Source organism: Hoplias malabaricus, chromosome 9 (genome assembly GCF_029633855.1).
Source record: "Hoplias malabaricus isolate fHopMal1 chromosome 9, fHopMal1.hap1, whole genome shotgun sequence".
NCBI classification, from domain to species: domain Eukaryota; kingdom Metazoa; phylum Chordata; class Actinopteri; order Characiformes; family Erythrinidae; genus Hoplias; species Hoplias malabaricus.
The window spans coordinates 29,830,297-29,851,906 of NC_089808.1; the positions used below are offsets into that span (position 1 = coordinate 29,830,297).

The 21,610-nt window shown below is 40.3% G+C and overlaps 1 protein-coding gene across 2 annotated transcripts in view; it reads left to right on the plus strand.

The window, feature by feature from the left end:
- The window catches only part of exoc6b (exocyst complex component 6B), a 99,798-nt gene extending 78,188 nt beyond the window's left edge, over window positions 1-21,610 (plus strand). The window contains exons 21-22 of one of the 2 annotated variants that reach the window (XM_066681401.1): window positions 13,722-13,834; window positions 19,499-21,610. In XM_066681401.1, the coding sequence (XP_066537498.1) occupies window positions 13,722-13,834; window positions 19,499-19,625 (240 nt within the window). In that variant the 3' untranslated portion in view covers window positions 19,626-21,610. Of the gene's footprint in view, window positions 1-13,721; window positions 13,835-17,363; window positions 17,604-19,498 lie in introns of those variants that run through there. The other variant, XM_066681402.1, reaches the window with a different exon arrangement.

Here is a 21,610-nt window from a genome sequence, read left to right on the forward strand (position 1 = left end):
TCTCTTCATAGACAGCTAAACAAGCCAGTGACAGGTGTCACAGTTTAATCGTTCCCTCTTGCTTCCTCTCGGTGCCCAGTGAGAGTGTCACGCTTAACTGTGTCCCCCTGCTCGTTCTCAATGGCCTGCCAGTGTGTGGCAGTGAAAGGACTGTTTGAGGCCCTGTCACGGGTCTCCAGGGGTCAGACGGATGAGCTGCCCCGCTTGTATGGAGTCAGTGAGGGAGCAGAGATTTTACCAGGCAGGGGGCTGACATCTCTCTTTGCGTCAAAGTCCCATTCACCCTCATGAGGATGACACTGGCACTGTGTATCTCTGTATGTGTGTTTGTGTGTGTGTGTGCTTGCTTCTGTGCCCTTCTGGTGAAGATGTCTGCTGATGTTTCTACTGATTTATTTCAAGCTTATATGCGTAGAATAGTCCCCCCCCCAACTGTTCATCCTATACGTTGAGGAGAATGTGACACACAAAACGAGTACATTCTTGTCAAAACCTTTCCGTAATTTCAAAACATCTGCTTCTCAGCTAGGACTGGGTGGTATCATATTTTATCCTACTGTCATACCACTCCAGAGTATTACCATTCCGAGCAGGGAATGGCATGAAGAGCAAAAAGGAGAGCTGTATAATCCCCCTGTGGTAGCTTGCAGAGTGAATGAAGCAGGTTTAATCGCACCACAGTAGCATGCAACGTGAACAACATCGAATTATTACCAGGAGAATGTACATTTATCTTTAAATAATTTCGTTTTTCCAACACTTCCTAACAGCAAGTTTTATCAGCTGAATTATCTGCCGCCTTTAAGTACACATCTGGCCGCACAAAAACTGACCACTGTGTATGACTGCATGTAAGAGTTTCAATATATCTGCCTGCCAGTGAGAAGCAGGTTTCTCTGCACACTGACACACACATTCTACCGTAAATCTCAAAGTAGACATACAAGCTGAATTAGATTCCGTTTTGTAACCCACAGTGACTTTATATCCTTGTAATATTACAATGTTAATCTGTCCAGCCCCCTGAAAAACTGACAAAAAATATGAGCTAGCCCTTTGGTTAAATAGTTTGAGGACACCAAATAAGACCAATGTTAGGTACCTTCCTTCAAACAAATGCAAGTGTTACACACACAAATAACTTATTACTTATTTATTTATATATATTTTTTGTTTTATATTGAATGTACACGACTGTCCATCCAACAGGTCTGTGCGCCTGTGTGCGTGTGAGAATGTCTGCGCATGCACATAGTGAAGTAAGGAACTTGTGTAGGGGACCACATATCTGTGGTTTCCCCTCTGTGTCCTTTGGCCGTGAAGTTGTATTTCTGCACTGTGGGGACTCATTACTCTCCTGTAGCTGTCAAGTTGAAGCGATTTTGGTTAATCGGCAGTGCCCCTGTGTTCTTGTGCCTAAACGTACACACACACACACACACACACAGTGAATGCCATTTGTTCACATTTGTCTTGCTCAGGGTGTGCTTTTGCTATAAAATATTTGAATGATGTTCTGGCCCCACGGTTTGGATGGACTTTTACACATAGTCACACATTTAAGCTCATAATTCACATTATGGGCTCTCACTGCCAGCTCTATGACACTGTCTCTGCAATACAGACTGATAGATTTTGCAGTCTTGTTTCTCCTAGACAAACTCTGACAGACTGCAGACTGCTGTACTTTGTAGGCGAAGGAATGAAATATTAAAGTAATTTCTTTCATAAGTTGTGACCTCAAGAACATGAGGCAATATACCTGGAGGCTTTTATTTTATTTTGCACACAGAGGGTATTTATACAAACCAGAAAATTGCCGGGTGTAATGTTTATAATTAAAGTGACAGCATTAAAAACCTGGTGTAAATCCACACAAGATCACACCACTCAAGCCAAATTTGGATACATCACAAGTGTAAATGAAAAATATTTGATATATTTGCATAACATTACTTAAAGGCAGCGTAGACATTTCTGAAGGACTACTGTTCTCACAGCAAAATAAACTCTTCCCTCCCTTTTGTGTTCATTCAGAAGCTTATTGGAATGGCATGATTAAGACACTGACTCTACCTTGTTAGCGGTCTCCTGAATGTATGCATCTGAAACAGTAAAAATAATCAGAAAATCAACGTTACCTGCCTTTTTTGCAGAAATAGGGCAACATCCTCATCTCTTTGCGTGCCTTTCAACGTTCAGAGCTCTCTACACCACCCGAACACCTCTAGATGTTGTTTCTTGGCTGCACCTGAAACCGCAAATTCTGCCATTTCTGACCGAGACACTTGCTTGTTGCCCATTCACTGAATGGTGAAGAAACATTGTCTGGCCTTCATTCAGTTTGTTTTGAAGCAGGGGAAAAGTAAATTTAGCTTAAATGAAAACGTGTTAATGTCCTCATCTGGTCAAACTGGGGACAGTGCCATTACTGAAAACTGTAGAAGGAACTTAGCAAAAGTGTATCCTGATATCATCTGAGCATGAAGTACATATTCATGCAAAGTATAAACAGCTCTATAATGACATCCCAGAGGTCATTGAACGGCCTCAGACTGTACACGTACACTCTGAGATAAAAGTACAGTACAGGTAGATAAGAGCATAATATCAGTCCTGGATATGAAATTGGGCATATGAAATCAATACAAGGTACTGAATATATGTAAATATGAGGGCACCACTACATTGTTTCTCATGTTTAAGAATGTTCAGCTTGTGCTCATGCTCCCAGAATTTGTCCCATAGCAGCTATTAAAAGGAGAAAAACACCCCTAGGTTTTACCCAGTTGAAGCACTTTTCAACCCTTTCCTTTATCCCATGTTTGCTGTACCTTGTCTTGAGCAGAGTGGTCCGAGACTGGTTTGGTCTAATTTAGAACTATATGTAGACCTTACTGTGTTTCTTCTTGCTTTGAGGCCTCTGCATGTTTCTCACAGTGCTTTGCTTCCTTCTGGTTATGTGTCACTCACAGTTACACTGAACTGGAAACTTCCTCTTTAACAAGTGTTTTCTTAAGGACATTTTGGTCCTTCACACAGTCCTAATAAGAGCATTTAAGCACATAATTCCATAAGCTTGTGCCAGTGGTGATGGGTAACTTGTAGTTGGGGCTGGACAATAATTCAATAGCAATGTATATCGCAATATATAATGATACGATTTATAAGCACATTTTCAATATTTCAGTATATATTATTTAGAGCATCTGTCACTGACTGATGGTCGTTACAGGGTGCTGCCATCAGTTCATTGCAATAAATTTTAAAATTAGTTTAAAAATATGTATATTGACAAAGCCAAGACGTTCTTGTTTAATGGTTTCAATTCTTGGCAGTTTTTCCTGTGACTTTTTTTGATATTGGAATTATATCGTATCGACTGACATGATGAAATGGCACTTGATGAAGGGCAGGTGAAGAACAGAAGAGCCTTGATGCAAAGACTCCATGACCCCCAGTAGCACATTGCTTTTTGAAATGAAAGTTCAGTAATGAGGAGACTCGGATGTGATTTTTGCACAAAGTAATGTATATCTGATTTATTCAGGGCTGTGTGCACATGTCAAATATAATCTATTCAAATCAGATTTGAGTCAATTTTATGTGTTCCAAAATTGGACACCTGGGATTTGTGGGAATGCAACATGAATGTGAACTGTTTAGCCTGCACTGGTGACATGCAGGATTTGTCTCAAATCATGCAGTGCGTGGGTGATAACTACAGCTTCGGCACCAAAATAATTCACTAAATTTTAAAGGAGCTGTGCATGTGGCAGCTGAATACAAATTTATATTAAAGACCTACATCGTGCCCTACACAGAGTTGCATAAATGCATCAATCTGCACATGCATGCCATTTCAGGGACTGATTCGTTCACATTACAGACAGATATAGGTCACTTTAATGAACATGAACCATCAAGATTTTCTCATTTTCAAAATTTGAATAGATTAACGTACCAAAACATTCTACAGGACTTTTTTTTTTTATTTTTTTTTTTTTGCTTTGCCTAAGAGTTTTTGAAACAATACACACACACATTGAAGCTGCAACATGATTGATGTGTGCTCTCGTACATGCAAATCTAATCCCGAGAGTCTCAACATTGTTATTCTTATGGTAAACATTGTTTCAGTATTTAAGGCTGGTGCCTCCATGTAATCGCTAGTGTGCTGCTGTTATTAAAGGTCTGTCAGCAGGTCTATTGAGGCTGCAGTGCAAATTACACCTGGTGTTAAAAGATGGAGGAAATTTGAAATATATTAACTGCACATGAAATATCTCCACCTACGTTTTAGCGTGATTCTCTCATTAAATCCTCCAAATTATTCTAGAGAAGAAGAATATTTTTGCTATCCGCTGCACTTGGCCCACAAAATGCTTGAGTTTTATACATAATGAAAGCAGAATGCATCTGATTTGTTCCTGAAACTGCCACAAAATGCCTTAGTACTTCAACTCAACGCCCTGAAAGAGGGCTTGCTGGCTTCTAATTCTCTCCCCTCTTTTAACCTTTTTGGACGTGCAGTGGACATGCACAACAAAGCAGCGTCAAGCCTGTGTCGTATTATATTTCTCACTCTATTTACTCAATAACAGCACTGGGAAGCCCTATTGACTGTAACTGTTTGGTGAGCAGGTGATCAATGCGGCTAAGCGGATAGGTGGGGGAACAGGAGGAGGGGATCCATGTAAAATGAAGGTAGAGCATGGGAGGGAGTAATGGAGGAGGCAGCAGTGGAGAAAGACAATATGTGGGGGCGCTGAACTTATCCTGCCCCCAGCGCACACTGGCTGACCTTCCTGTACTTAACAGCCAGAACTAGACCAGGTGTAATCACTTTCTCCAGCCATCCTGTCTTTCTGTCTTGGAGTAAAGAGAGAGTAAGTGAAGAAGGGGAGGGCCGGTGCAGTGGCCTCCGGCCGACCCTGCTTACATTTCCCTGGAGCCAATGGACGATAAGCCTAACGTGGTATCTGTCTTCGTCCGTCTCCGTCTCTTACGCTCTCTCTCTGTGTGACTGTTTTTCCATCTCATGCTTGCATTCTCACTTGCATTGTGGGGGGTTGGAGGGGGGGTCCTGTGTGGTACAGCCGTCAAACTGTGCATAATATGTGTTTACATATAGCACACACATGGGAGAATAAGTGTTGACCCCCAAGTAACCTTGGCTTCTGTCCAGTTAGGGAGTTGAGCAGGATCTAGAGTCTGAGCCTTGCTTGTCTGTGTGTGTGTGTGTGTGTGTGTGTGTGTATATATATATATATATATATATATATATATATATATATATATATATATATATATATATATATATATATATATATATATCATCTCGCTTGCACTCTAGCTTTCTCTTTATTTCTCTTGCTGTCTCACACTACAGCTCCCGGTCCACTCAGCCAATCATGAGGGACCTGTGCCGTGGCAGTAGAGTAGGTTACAGAGTTGGCAGAGCTATAGTGTGAAGGTTCAATTTCTTTTCACCCCTTCCTCCTCTGTTGACTCAGTCCGATTGCCTGTTATCCTCCTGAAACTTCCTTGAATGCTGACCATGAAATTTCATTGGTGCAGTGTCTTAGGATCCTTAACTTCTCTTCCTTAAGATACATTACTCGGACACCTCTTCATCTCTCTTCTGTTGTTCCCATATTTTCCATTCCCCTTTCTTTCTTTCTGCAAATGTGCTCTTTCTGTCTGATTAAGGGCTGGTGGGGAGGGTTTTTTTTTTAATACATGTTTTGCCTCCTTATGACCTTAATTTCAACCCTCATTGCCCTCTTACTGGAAAGCCTTATGTGTTGTAGGTCATTTACAAATGCCAATTCCATTGCCAGTTAGAACTGTAAATAGGTTTTTGTTGAATTCCAGTGGGACTGCAAGCACTGGCCTGACCTTATTGCTTTAAATGAGTGACTCTGTCTTTCTCTCTTTCTCTCTCTCTCTCATTCTTTTTCTGGCATCTGTTTATCTGTTTATCTTCATGCAGTGGTGACTGTAAGTAAGTGGAATTTGGTTAGTAGCCTTTCTATGACCCTCAACACAAGGGCTATCACAATTCATGTCTACAGAGATGCTGCACTGCCGCATATAAAGCCTGCATTGATCTGATTATACCTTTTACTGATGTGCTCCGAAAGGGCAGGAGTGTTGTTTGGTTGAAGTAATGTCTAGCTTATTCATTTCTGCTTTATTGTTATTTTACTAATCTGAAAACAACTGCTATGAAACACATGCATACACCAAATTTGCTGTATTAAGTGTAATTTAATAAAAGTAAACATCATTCGTAAGAGTAGTTTGAATTCCTTTAACCCAAGATTTAGCAAGTTTCTTTAATTAAAATTCAGTCAGGCCCTTTAATATATTCAGATTTTTGAAAAAAATGAGGAATATATATTGATTTAATTCAATGTATTATTTTTTTAAGGTTCCACGACTTTCTGTGTAATATAATCTTTTCAAATTTTAACAGTACTTATGATTCTCACACATATATTTTTCATATATTTTCCGGAATATTTCAAAGGAAGTAATAACATTGTAATTTAAAATGAAACAAAAAATATATTTATAAAATATAGAATACAAAATTAAAAACTATAAATCACAAAAAAAATAAACAATAGAGAAATAGTCTGTCTAAGAGTGTCCTGGAGTATTGAAAATTGATTGTGCATTAGACCTACAGCACTTGCATTTCTGTTGTGTGTTGCCTGGCTGGCACAGTCCTCTGTCTGTTGTATACACTGTTCTGCTTCTTAGCTCGCAGTTGGGACTCTTGTGACCACTGCACAGCTCTGACCGTTCCAGCGCACTGTTGCCCCAGCGATAACTCTGCCTTCTCTGAATGGACAGGAAGGTGAGAGGGAGGCCACATCTTCCCCTAAGTTAATTCATATTCCCCTGTGTCAAACACTTATTAATTAATAGCAGTTCCGTGAAACCTGGGCCAGAACATGCCTTAGCAAGCTAGAATTGCGCACACACTTTTGATCTCACTCTTCACACCTTGATTTTCTGCTGTGACCAAGTTGGTACACGAGGAGAAACACCTGTCATATTACAGTTCTGTGGTCAGTTACTACTTGTTTTCTCTGCTACTCGGTACTGTCCAGTTTTCTAATGTTCGGTGCTGCTGACCCACTTTTGAGAACCCTCTCTCCCACCATTCCCATGGCTGGTTGTACATGCTGTCTCAGTTTAGAACTTCTTGACCGCCACTCCGCACTGACCGCTCTGTCACACTGTTGCCCTAGCGATAACTTTGCCTTGTCTGAATAGACAGGAAGGTGAAAGGGAGGCCACGTCTTCCCCAGGCTAATTCATACTCCCTCTGTCAAACATCCATGAATTACAGTCTGCAACTCCACTAAACAAGTGTCAAAACAAAATCCGCCACCGCACAGAGGGGCATCCCTTTCCCTTTTGACCCTATAACCATTTCACTTTCGACATGGTTAGAAGAACCTGAGGTGCCAAGACTGTTCACCTCACACTACCAAAATTTTGCCTGTAGTTATTGTGCTGTTTTCATACTTTGCACTTTGAATCATTTTAATGCAATGGCTGCATTTTCATTCATCTTGCTACGGCCCTCATACTGAATTCTTTGGTCAGTCTTCAGCTCATTCTCAATTCTGTCTGTTACTTAAACGCATCCATCCCGACCCTGTGATGTGTTTTGAGCTTCGGTTTCTCCCAATATATGGGCTCCTCTGCAGTCTATGTGACCGTTCCATAACACCAGTGCCCTGTTGATAACTCTTGCTTGTCTAGAGAGCACAGGAAGGTGAGTTTGGGGCCACTCTTTCCCCAGGCTGAGGCTATACCTCCTCAGACGATGTGGCCCCAGGAAGACTGCTGTTTTCACTCTCTTCTGATGTGGTTCGCTAACAGAGCGAGCAGGCCTGATAACAGAAGAGTTTTCCAAGCTGGGCACTGAGCACTGCTCTTTCTGAGTTTGACATAGTTGGACATTATTTATTCTTTAATGAAAATCCTTAAGAAATACACATTCTATTCTATTAATTCAATGCTAAAACATCAATCCACAGTGAATAATCTTCATGAGTTTGACCGCCCTCTGCTATATATATACGTTTCTGTTCTGCTGAAAACCACAACATTCTACTTTAGCGAATGTGTAGTTTATTTTATTTCATGTCTGTCTTTCTTTTGTCTCTCAAACGCTTTCTGGAGTTAATCTGTCTTTAGTTCAGAAGTGATCCCGAATGTATTGGACTACAAAGTCAAAAGTGTCAAGTTTGATTTATTACATATATTTTTTTTGTTCCCGTTCCTCTACATTTCAGTCTTGAAAATGTTTTCTTCCTTTTGTTTGTAGTCATTTTGTCTGTGTTTTCTGCTTTACTATTGCCACGTGTACCATCTTGGGTTTTGTCTTGCACTTTGTTTCCTTGTTCTTTTTCATGCTTTCTCTCACTTTTTTTTTTTTTGCCCAGATGATAAAACAATAGCAATATGTATTATGATAGACATCATTGGTAATGTTAAGAAAAATGTTAATAAAAGGTAAACATTTTTGTTTAAATGCATTAAATATGAACTGTCAAAACAGCACATAACTAATGCTCAGAAACATGCTTCCGTCCTGGCTTTAAACACTCAACCAGATTTATATATATGTAGCGCATTTTGTCACAAAGCTGTGTCACAGAATTCCTGTAAGACACAGTTTTGACAGCTCCTTTCATAATGGATTTTGTAACTGAGGAAGTGAAAGAATGAGGGAGCTGTAGATAAAAAAACAAGCACTGGTCAGCTCAGCCAGGGAATACAGTGCTGTGTACTGGTTTATGGTGAATAAATTGTGGACAAATGGTGTTTGTCAGCAGCATAGTGATCCATCTGGAGTTGTATCCAAGAGCTATTTTAGAAGTTAATGAACTATTAAAAAATCACATCTGATATTACACAGAGCCACAATACAATATTACACGCTAAAAAATGTCATTAAAATGTTTGTACCTGCCATATCTGAACACAGTGGAGTGATTGTGGATTCAGTTTGAGTAGCCAAAGAGTTAACAAGCTGGTTAGCATCGGATAACAATAACAACATAAACATGGACATAAATATGTTTTAACAGTCCCCTGCTTGTGTTTAGACTCGGTTAAATGTAATGTTTTTATAGTAAGAGAATTACGTTAAAAATTTCCAGTCTGTCTGTTGTTAATAATATGGCAAGATACATGTAATTTTATGTCTTATGAAATCTTTCCTTGTAGGTTGAGTAATTTGCTTAATGTGATTATTTTCTGATAAATATTTTAATATGTTAAATAATCGTAATGAAGGCACTATCAATATAACATTTTCTGCATTCACTTTACAGATTTTAGAAGGATTTTTTTTAAAGCCATGACAGTGTTACAAAATGTTAATGATAATGATAATTATTGATATCAGAGTAGATACCTTTATTGTCACTGTATTCAGGACACAATGAAATAACAGCTGCCCAATTCAGTGGTTTGTAAAAATATATACATAGATATAGAAAACATTGTCACGATATACGTTTTGCCCATACAAAACATCCTTTTTTTAATTGAGCCTCTCATTTGAACCCTTTAAGAATTAAACGCATTAACATTGAGTAGTTGCCAGACACAGAAAAACTGCATTTCAGACTGTGGAGTGACGAGACTAAACCTCTAACACTACCTCTCCATGGTACTTGGGACTGAGCGTGTTCTCTGCTTTTGCTGTGTTTGTGAGAGTTGTCTTGACCCCTCCACTAGGAGACAGCAGCTTGAACCCTGAGCATGGATAACCTCGTTGGATAACCTTTGACCTTTCTGTGGGTGCTGCTGTTTTAAGTGAAATATGGCCAGCATACAGAGTGCCCTACTTCCTTTACTCTAAGCGCTGATAATGCTTATCATCGCCACCTTACTAGGCCTTCATGTTGAGTGATGCTTCTGTCTTCTTCTTCCTGTCTTGCTGCATTTTCCTCTTCTTTTTCTTTATCCCTGCGTTGGCTCGGTCCACACAGAGATAGTTGTGCTAAGTGCTTCCACTTAGCGCTGTCCTCTTTCTTGGCTCTTTCCACTTTGGTTTCTGCCAGTGGTGGTTATCTGCCCAGGTCACTGTTTAGATAAGATTAGGTCTTGCCACTTTGACCTTGCACATAAACACCAGTTCAGCTTTCTAACAGAAAAAGGCATATGCTGCAGTGGTATGTGGAGCAGCATGTTGAGGTGAACAAGGTGCCAGGAAAAGCTTTAGGTTTGAAACTATCCTGTTGACAGACACAGTGGTGGGATTAATGGAGTTCAGGTAGTGTCAGCCGTTAAGTGCTTAATCTGACAAAGTTATAATTCGGATACCCTGGCTTTTTATGGTCTGTTCGATATGTGTCATGTAAGGTTTCAAGCCCAAGCAGCATTTTAGGAATGCAGGTCCTATATATCAATAGATTTATGCAGGCATTTGCAAATATGCACCTGCATTTTTTGCCATGCAAGGTCATGTTTTCAGGCTCTAATATAGTGCTGTATTATGTACGGTAGTGTCTAAAGTCTACAGTAGAGATATAAGTGGATATCAAACTGGATTTTAATGCTTTTTTTTAATTGGTGCTTGTGGTGTCCAGAATGGTATCCAGTATTTTATTAGCCAGTATTATATTATCCTTGCTACGGTTATTCTTTTATTATTCCTGCTCCATACTCTGAGTTCTGGATCTTTTTTTATATATATATAACTGGAATCCTTGGTACCTCATGCTTCAGTACTGTACACAATAGAAGAATTCTCTCCTGCATATATCTGGATTAGATTTGTGTCGTTGTCAAGATTTATGGCTCTGCACCCTGTACTGATCCCTGCGGTTCAGATCATATTGCACATAAGTTATCCTGAATTTTAAAAGACATTTAATAGTGAATGTGAATTTGTTTATTGGGATTTTTATGATTACCAGCACAACTGGGCTATAAAACACCTGCTAATAGCTACCTGAATGGTCTTTTTCATTGACCTTTCCTCATATTTTGGTCCTAGCTCTGTCAGAATGTTTAGGGTTGGGGGGGTGCTGGTGGGGTGTCAATGCACTTTGCTGGAATAGGCAGATCTCTTCATTCCCTGGTGGTTATTATCATTTGTTATCATTTTTCAGGCTTACACTCAGCTGAGCTGTGCCTAGGAAAGCCCCTGGGATGGCCGGCTCTATGCCAGAGAATGCACCAAACAATACAGAGCCCGGGGGCCAGCCAGAGGTGAGCGCGCGAGAGAGATGCAAGCAAAGATTAAACGAAATTATACTAAAGTTGATGAGAAAAAAAGTGGCAGAATCTTTGGGGAGACGAATGGATGCAGTGGTGGTCAGAACAAAAGAGTATAGGACGTAAGACATGACAAAAGAACATGACGACGTGGATAGATGGAGTCTGTGCACTTTACATCATCAAATCATGGCAACCATTGGTGCAGCTTGTTCAGTAGCTGTGAAGATGGGTATTGTACCGCTAGAGCACAGGTAGTCATTGCATAACCTTCCTTTTTTGTTATTCTCAGAAAGTAGTCCCTTGATTTATAACACAAGTCAAGCTGCAAATCAAACCTGTTTCCAAAGCACCCCTGAAAAAGCAACAAGTCTGGGAGAATAAAAACAAAAGGACAATTTCCATCCTCCCCCAAGACTATTAACCAGAATAGTAATTCCCCCAGCGTTCCAAACAAATAAATACAGCAGTCGGAATAACCATTAAGAGCTCTTATCCAAACGCTCGGTTCACAGAGAGTGAGGAGGAGAGACTGAGCGAGTTTCGGGGTGAGAATGGGGGCACGAGGGAAACAAGGTCAACACTTCAGTGTGCAGCGTCATGTTTTTTCCCCCCTCTTTCTTTCTCCCCATCACTCTTTCTTTTGGAAGAATGAGAGGAAGTGATAATCCAGGGCCTGCCTCCAGCCCCCCACCCCAGCCGAGCCCAGTGTTTGTTCAGCCAGAGAGGAGAGTGGGGCTGATAACACCACCGCGGGGTCACCGTGAGGTGAGAGAGAGACTGAGTGAGAGAGAACGAATGGAAGTTCATGGAGAGGTGAAGGCGGAGTGGGGAGAGGCAGAGCAGAGAGGTGAAACCTGGGTCATGAATGTGTGTGACGAACCAGCCAGCATTGTATGGAATGTGTGTGTGTGTATATGCAGAGTTACAGATGATGGTGGAGATGCCTGGCCCCTTCTTCTCTTCCTCCTCCCACTTGTCTTCGTCTTGCTTGTCTTCCCTTTCAGTCTTGCTATTTGTTGTTCTCTTTTGGCGGTCAGGATGTGCAGAGCGTGCCTGCAGGAGAAGGCAGAAGAAAGAAATCTGAAAGTGATATGCATGCAAATCTTCCCACTTATCACACTCAGGTGCTTATCTACCAACACACCAGGGCTGTGTGTGTGTGTATGTGTGTGCACGCACACGCACTTGTTTTCATGTCTGTATGCTTGAGCTGGTGCCATGAGAGCGAGGAAAGAGTATGAAATCTTTTGAGCTTGCTTCCTTTGTACTCGCTGCACTTGACCAGAGATTTCAGCTCATTCATTTCAACTCTGTCACTTGTATGCATACATACACACTGATCAGCAACAAGAGGCAAATGGATTAACATTGATAATCTTGTTGCAGCAGCTCCCGTCGAGGGTTGGGATACATTAAGCAGCAAGTGAACTTGATGTGTTGCAAACAGAGAATCTAGTGACTTTGACCAGGGCCAAATGGTGTTGATAATATTTTGGTCAGAGCATGTTCAATGGCAGGTCTTATGCGTTGTTCCCAGACAGCAGTGGTTATTACCTACCAAAAGGGGTTCAAGGAAGGATGACTCTTGATTGAATGAAGTTTGGATGTTAACACTGATGTGTGAGGGTGCAAAGGAGTCATTATTGGCACACAGGCCAGAGTAGGAAGCTTTGATGCACTGTTCTTTTACACCTTCCCTGGACCATTTCAGCAGTTTGTGTTTCAGTAAAACTACCTGTCAGTGGGTTTAATCCTATGACTGATTGATGTATAAAAAGGTTTTTTTTTTTACAAACTAATGTTGCCAACACATTAAACATCAGATCATGCCCATATCAGTTACTGTAATACTCAAAACTGCATTAAGATCTTCTCTAAAGTTGGCATATACTCTTCTCCACATTAACACAGTTCCCAATGGCACATCTGTGATATGATTGTGTCAAAATGTGTCTATTGACCTTCTTTGTGTCCAATTTCAAGTACGTCCGATACAGCACTTCACTAAATCACTGTCTCTGGGTCATGGTTGGGGTGTGTGTTTGTGTATTCATGTGTGGAATGTGCTGGGTTGTTGATAGTGGTGCTTTGCTGAAGGTAGCAGCTTTTGAAAAAGCCCCAGTGGGTCAGTAGCTGTTCAGGTCAATCATGGTTCATTACCGGGTCAGGGCAGACCAAAACATCCCGGCACTCGGGTGAAAAAGTGTAAATGGCTGTTCTCTCTTTAACCTTTCTCCATTCTCCTCTAATCCCCTGCTTTGTCATGTCTCTCTCCCCTGTGCCTCCCCAGTAATCTCATTTAAGAGGCCCTGTTCACTTATGTAACATTGGGGAAAGTGAACTGAACTGCTGAGCTTCAATAAGGTGCTGTCACACTGAACTTGAACTGCTGCGGTCAACTTTAATGATTCTCTCTCCCTCTCTCTCTCTCTCTCTCTCTCTCTCTCTCTCACTCCTAGCTGTTGGATCTCTTTACCCAGTGGGACTGGTCTACGTACCTTGCTGATTATGGACGTCCTACCTGCAAGTACCTAAGGGTCAATCCACATACCGCTCTTGCCCTTCTGGAGAAGTGAGTCTGTCTCTCTCACACACACACGTCACTGTCACAAAATCATCCACTACATTGTCAGTTTATTAGGTATATCATTGGCTGTTTTATTAGAAACACTGACCATGTAAGTGTATTTTGTAGATTTACTATCTCTTACTGAAACCCATACGCCATCAAGTATTTTGGTGGAGACAAAATATACACAAAATGTGTTGCCCATGTCCAGTAAGTATTTGGCCAGAATTCTGTTTCACTGCAAACTGGGCAGTCCTCATAGTGAGTCGTGTATGTAAGCAATGCCCTCACCAAAGTCTTTCTGCTCACACCATCTATAATGCAGCCTGTGTTCCCATTTTATGGCATGCATGTTGTTTTGTTTTGTTCAGCTTTGGTTGTCTTGCAGGCTTGGAATGTTGGACTGATAGGCAATCAAAGATGCTCTTCTGAATAATAAACACAACCCACAAAGTTCGTAGGTCTGATCAGCAGCATTTAAAGTTCTTAGCTGCTTCCTGTTTTAATTTAAACTTCTATAATACTTTCTTTATGACCATTTTGGTTGTTAGGTTATGATAATTAATTGTCATACAAAACCATGTAAATGTGAACCCTGTTGCCTTTTTACTGGATCCTGTGTGTTAAAGATGATGTTTTGGAACCAATGCTCCACCCATCCATCAGTGGAAAGGCTTGCAGTTTGTGTTTATCTAATGTAACACTTTATCACTGCTCAGTTTCTGACCACAGGACTGTTATTGGTGAGCTATGTGGAGTATGGCCCTATAGCAGTCCCTATTCCAGTGATGAATGACTGGGAAATTGTTCATAGAAGATGGGCTTCAGTAAGAAAGTGGAAATCCACAAAGTGCTGTTACATTGTAGGAGGTGTACTTGATTTAAATGTCTCCTCTTAGCATAATCTTTTCTATATTTCTGTATCACTCATGCACATGTCAGTCCTCTGCATTGTTTCACTCCATATTTCCTCCTTTCTCATCACTCGGTTTTCTGTACATGAGCAGGATTTCTCGAGCGTGAGTACTCTTCTCCCTGCATGGTGTCTGTGAATGAGAGAGATTGGTTGTTTAGCACTAAGGTTTTAAAAAATATATAGACGCTAGGGCTGGCCTGAACAGTATTTTACAGGCTTTAGGTACTTGGTTGGCATTTCCAAATGCTTGTTCTTAAAATTACAATGGTGTTTAATAAATAAACATAATTTTAGCAACAGTGTATCAGTAGTCAATCTGAGACCCAGCTGCTCATGTGCAATATGTTGTTATAGAAGCTGCTGTTATAGCCCTCTGCTTCAACTACAGCTTTAATGAGTCACTTGCATAGTGTTGATGAATCACTTTTTTGGACCCTAAGGGTATAACAAGATAAAACAATCATATTGTTTATCACCACAATATTTTTTGATTTAGTTTGTAGTTTAGTTGTTTTATATAGTTACAGGCTTGAGGAACACTGTCAGGACCACTGTAGGAGCATCTGTAAATCCCTGTGCTACTGGACATATCACCATTCTGAAAGCACTGAAAGCAATACAACTCAAATAACAAACAAAAAACCCTCTCCACAGAAAGCCTTTCAGGCTGTGGCCAAAAGGTTTGATGATGAACTTGACTCCCACACAAGACTATTTCCTGGGAACTAGGTTTGAGGTTATGAGCACCTCTGTGTCACCATTTTTGGTATGTCGACACCATTCTATTTTTATCTAAACATGGTGTAAATTTGACCTCAGCTTTGAAGTTTGAAAAAAATAAAAATAAGCCAAAGCTTCTGATTGTAAAGTAAAATCATCAGATTATACCAAATAGTTTAGTTTAGACCAGTCCTAGCAGACTCTCTTTCTGAAGTGTGTGTGTTTATGTAACGCGTATGTGCACAATAGTAAATCCCTGCATGTTGTGTTTTGTGCTTTCTTTACTGTAACGGATGTTATCTAGTAGACCACATAACCTGTTCACTCTTCACTCTTTTATTTGGCTTTTTCTTTTTTCTGTTCCCTGTGGCACACATGCCCAAACTCATACATACACACACAATGCATCCTAATACATTTTGATGTGCACTTACCCCGGCGTTACCCTCTAGTACCCCAAGGCTCAGTGAAACTAATCTACATTACTCAGCCTTGGGTTGCTAAATAAGAAATGGAGTATATGTCTGAATATGAAACTATTAAAGGTGACGTTCACTTTTTTAATTAAAAACATGTTCCTTCACCGTTTGCCGCTCTCCAGTCTGGAGTGGCCAGGATGATCAGCAGCTTCTTTGTTCAATTTACCTATCGGAACCTTCTGGTCACCCATATTCTCTGATTTTCAGATATATTTGATATATGTTTAAAGTTGTATTTGGTTATATATTTTTATTTGGATAAATCTACTGAACAATTATTTCTACTTTATTATAGTTGTGACAGAAATGCATAAACTGTGTCTTCGTTTGGTTGCAAACACCCAGCACACTCACACTTCTTTCAACAGCGTCTGATACTCATCTAGTTTCCTTTCTCTTTATTCCTGTTTTGAAATATATATATATATATATATACATGTATATACAATATACATATATATATACACACACACACACACACACACTTTCAAAAGCAAACATCCCACTTTAGGCGCTGGTGATAGCTATCGTAGCCCTGATAAGAGGCGGCTGTCTGTAATCATCAGACAGTTTCTGTGGCCACAGTAGCACAGATTTATGTCTGTAGTGAGTGCTATCTTGCCTAATAACACTCAGCAATGCAGAAGATAAGTGATGAGTGTAAATGATAATGATAATTATCATTGCTTGTTTGAAGGCTGCTGACCTGTAGTAGACCAAAGATTATCATGGAAGTGTACTTTCATTACAAATGACACTTATCTTTTCATACGAATCTTTTGAAATCCCGTGCTTCTGCTTTGTTTCCTTTATAAACTACGAAATTAGTTTTTAAAGTGAAGTATTTAATATTTATAATAATATTTAAACATATTTGATATATATTTTAGTGTAATACATCACATGTCAAGAAGCAGATCAGTATGTATAAATATTTACCCTTATTTATTGGAGTTATTGTTCTATAGGTCTACTGATCAGATCTCAGTGTGCATCTGTTCTAATGTGCACCCACCTGCTGACACAGTTGTTTGAACTCTACACACAGTTTGTTTAATCTCCATAGAACAGCATTCCAAATAGAGTGTGACATTCCGGAACAGATACACTGTGCCTAAGGTTACCATGTCCAATGTCATGTGTCAGCTTGAAGCCAACAAAGCCTCCCAGCATTGAGCTGCAGAGCAGCTCACTGAGCGAGGAAGTACATGTTGTGATCCAGAACTAATCATCCAACTTTAGTACCATTTTAAGGCTGAATGCAATCAGAGACTAACAGCAATGCTCCAACATCTAGGGTAAAGCCTTCCTAAAATAGTAGAGACTGTTATTGCAAGCAGGGTACAAACTTCTCAATAATGTCCTTGATGTGTGATATTAATAATTCAGTCATTCATTGTCTGTAACCATTTCCCAGTTCAGGGTCGCGGTGAATCCGGAGCCTACCTGGAATCACTGGGTGCAAGGCAGGAACACACCCTGGAGGGGGTGCAAGTCCTTCACAGGGCGATTCACTTACACTCACACCTACGGACACTTTGAGTCGCCAGTCCACCTGCCAACAGGTTTTTGGACCGTGGGAATAAACCGGAGCACCTGGGGGAAACCCATGCCGACAAGGGGAGAACACACCAAACTCCTCACAGACAGTCACCCGGAGCCGGACTTGAACCCACAACCTCCAGGTCCCTGGAGCTGTGTGACTGCAACACTACCTGCTGCACCACTGTGCAGCCCTGATATTAATAATAATAGTAATAATAAAATAAATCACATTACTAACACACAAGGTCAGCTATAAGGCCCAGATAATCTCATTTTTGCTTCTGACAGTATACTGAAACTTTTCAGATTATACATTAATACTCATTTATTTTCTAATATTTGAATACCGATAGTTTAAATGCCAATATTCAAAGAGAACAAATGATGATGCACTTAAAATATATTTATCAGCAGTGAGTGTGGAGTACATGTACACATGTGTTCTCAATGGCTACAAGTTTCACAGCAGTTTGTAGAAACTCCATTTCCCGTTGTCTGTCTGGAGCCACACCATGAGTCCAGCACTAGCTCAGTGATCTCCATAGTAGCCACTATTGTGGGCAGCTGGCACAAGATGTTGTGAACTTAACAGAATCACCATGCGGAAGTGCTTTTGGGGGCACGCTGGCTTTAAGCACCATGCGGAACTGCTTCTGATACCCTGTGCTGGTGGTCCGCCTTCTATCACCAGTCCCCTGTGGAGCTCTGGTCTGCTGCTGTCTTTTGACTGCTTTATGCTGACGCAGCCTCTGTGACCAGACTGCCACCCAGCATGAGACTCGAACAACCTGGACCATCCACAGCCCCCGAGGCCTTACACTTAAGAGCTGCACCTTGGCACAGACTTTCCCTACATTCCTACAGAGACCACTCTTAATCCTTAAATTTGAAAATGCTGAACCTGTCCGCAGTGAAGGATAGAGCTTTAAATAATTATTTAGAAAGCTTTATTATTTCGTGAATTAAATTCTGCCTCTTTTTGAAAAAGGGTGAACAAGTCATTGGCAGTTTCTGTCTCGGGTCCCTGTAAGAGGCTTGGTGTGTCTGCATGGGTTTCCTGGAGGTGGTCTGGTTAGCACATGTTGCTATGTGAACTGACTGGGTGAAATTCTGAGAGTGGTGTCCTGCAGTGTAGCCCTGTACATGGTGTGGCTTTGCCTAGCGCCTAATGATTCCTGGTCGTCTTTGGACTCACTGTGACCCTAATTTGGATGAAGCAGTTACAGAAGATGAATGGATGAATGAATGAACAAGTCATGAGCCTGATAATAGCTTATAAGTTTAAACACAATAACATTCCTTTTACAGCGCCTAGTATTATAGTTTTTTCTAGCAATGTAAATACAGCGTCTCCACTGTTGAGTTTAGAATGTAAATTACATTTTGTTAATGCTGAAATATATATTAAATATCATTTCTCGCACATGCAGACAGAGCTCCTGTTTTTTTCTTATAACTCACAAGCTGTATATTTTCTTTTTAAAAATATCTATTAACGTTTCTTATGCTAAAGCTCTCCCTGAAACGTTCACTCAGCAAATTAGGAGATTCCAATTCAAATTAATCAGAAATGCAATGAAGTATTACAATAAAATAAAGAATGGATGGTGCTCTCTCGCCAGTTTTCATTCATGTGTAAACACTGATAATAACTTAATTTAAATATAACCCTTTGTGTTGCGTTTTCCTTATTTTGTTGTTTTATACACTGTTTTATTTTACATATGAATATCCATTATTAAAGTCACAAATCTTAGGAAGGGATAACGTTACTGTTTAAGTAATTAGTTAATTTTCTTATTGATTTATATTCCTCTGTGTGTGGGTCTGGCGATGTGTAGAATAATTGATCAGTTTGCTGTGTATAATGCTGAATGTAATTGTGTGTATGCTATCTCTATCTCTGATGTCACTTTCTAGGGCAATATAAAATCATAACTATAATTGACTCTGTTTTTAGTTTGCGGTCTGTTCCTCATTTTTTTTCTTTCCTTTTGTTTCCTTTAGGATGAAGGACACAAGTCGCAAAAACAACATGTTTGCTCAGTTCCGAAAGAATGAGCGTGACAAACAGAAGCTCATTGACACTGTGATCAAGCAGCTGAGGAACCTCATTGCTACCAACCAGTCTTGAATCCACTGACTGGTACATGTCAGCTGACCCCTCCAACGTCTTCCTTTGATTAGTCTGCTGTCAGGGAGCATAAACCACAGTAATGAATCCTTATTGGTGGGGAGGTTCTTGGCTCAAACGTACAAGACAACAGACAAAAAAAAAAAAAAAAAGAGGAACTTGCTCTAACATATGCCAGTGCCATGGGTCATTGAAGACTAGTGTGTGTGCCTCAGCCCAAAGTGTGCCTACTATGGCCAGATGATTTTTGTCTGTTGCCCAGGCTTTTATAATGTCTTCCTGGTCAAATGTTTCACTGCCCACAGTATCAGCGAAACCTAGAGTTACCTGTCTTCCTGTGTAACTATCTGAGCACACTATAGAGTTACTTGCTTGAGGCAGTCTTCTCACTTTAGGCAGGCTTCTGGTTCCCTTAGTTTTATTTTCACTTTCAGTGAGACTTTGGTTGACTGCTCTACATATTTACCTATTGCACATTTGCTAACGTATTGGTGCAAACAAGTTTTTGTAGATTGGGACACTGCATCCTAGATATTATAGTCTTAACATACCACACCATCCTGACTATTAGTCCAACTGGAACATGTACTGGTCACTATCCTACATTTAGCGTAAAACAGGTATTTTATAGAGTTATATATAGAACATAAGGCAGAAAAAAATTACAGCTCAGTTTGGTTATTTGCTTTCACCTCATACTTCCACAGGGAGAATATATCAGCTGCTGCCATGCACCATGAAACGGTTATGACGAGACCACCTGCCAGATCTAGATAGGTTTCTTATTTTGTGCCAAGGGAAAGCAGGCGGCCTTCTTGCAGTCTTCTCGCAGTACGTTTACGCAGCACACAAAAGTGAATGCAATATGACTATATTTAAATAAAGGGACTTCCTCCCTGGTGTTCTTCCTCACGTAAATATATGGATGCAATGTTAGATTGCCTTCAGAGCTTGAAATAATTAGAAACATTTAATTCTGCATCATTTGCATTGTCAAACAAAGGTATAGCTGAGAATTTACTGAAGGCTGTGAAACCTTCCCTGAACCCTGCCCCTTCGTAAAGGGACACAAATTGAATCTTAAAGGGAATATTCTGCTGTTGTTTCTTATCTAAAAGGAGAACTGTGTTATGTTTGAATGAGTGTGTTCACTGTTCTGATTGTGTTTGTGCCTTGACTTTTTTTTTCACCACAGGAATTGATTGTAGTGGTTTCTGAACTGCACCTGGACTTGGGTTTGTGACCAAGCTGTAGGAATGTGTGTGTGTGTGAGAGAGAGAAAAATGGAGAGAATGGCGAGTGGTGTGTATGTGTATAGAAAATCTTTATTCAGTTTGTTGTTGTTGGAGACAGGTGCACTGTACAGACTGTAATGTTAAACCACTAATGAATGACCTTATAATACTAATAAAGTCTAAAACAAATAAGTGTCTGGATACTTTTCAATAAACACTGATCAGCCAAAACATAAAAATGACCTTGTTTATGCAACCATTGCTCATTTTTGTCAGCTCCAATGACCGTACAGGAGCACTTTGTAGTTTTACAATTACAGATGGTAGTCCACCTGTTGCTCCGTATACTTATTTTTAACCCCTTTCACCCTGTTCTTTAATGGTACAAACCACCACAAAACAGGATTTATTTGGCTAATGGACCATTCTGAGCACTGCGGTGACTGTAATGTGGTGGTGGTGTGTTAGTGTGTGCTGTGCTGATATGAGTGGATCAGACACAGCAGGATTGTTAGCGTTTTTAAAGACCCCAGTGTCACTGCTGGACTGCGAATAACCCACCAACAAAAAAATATTCAGTCAACAGCATCCTGTGGGCAGCATCCAGTGACCACTGATGAATGAATAGAGGCCTGAACTCTTTTGTCTGATTCACTTGTCCTTACTAAAGAAGCACGCAAATCATATCTGCTTTCTGGTGGTCGTGTGGTCGGCCTGACCACTGAAGAGCAGAGTTAGAAGGAGCTATCA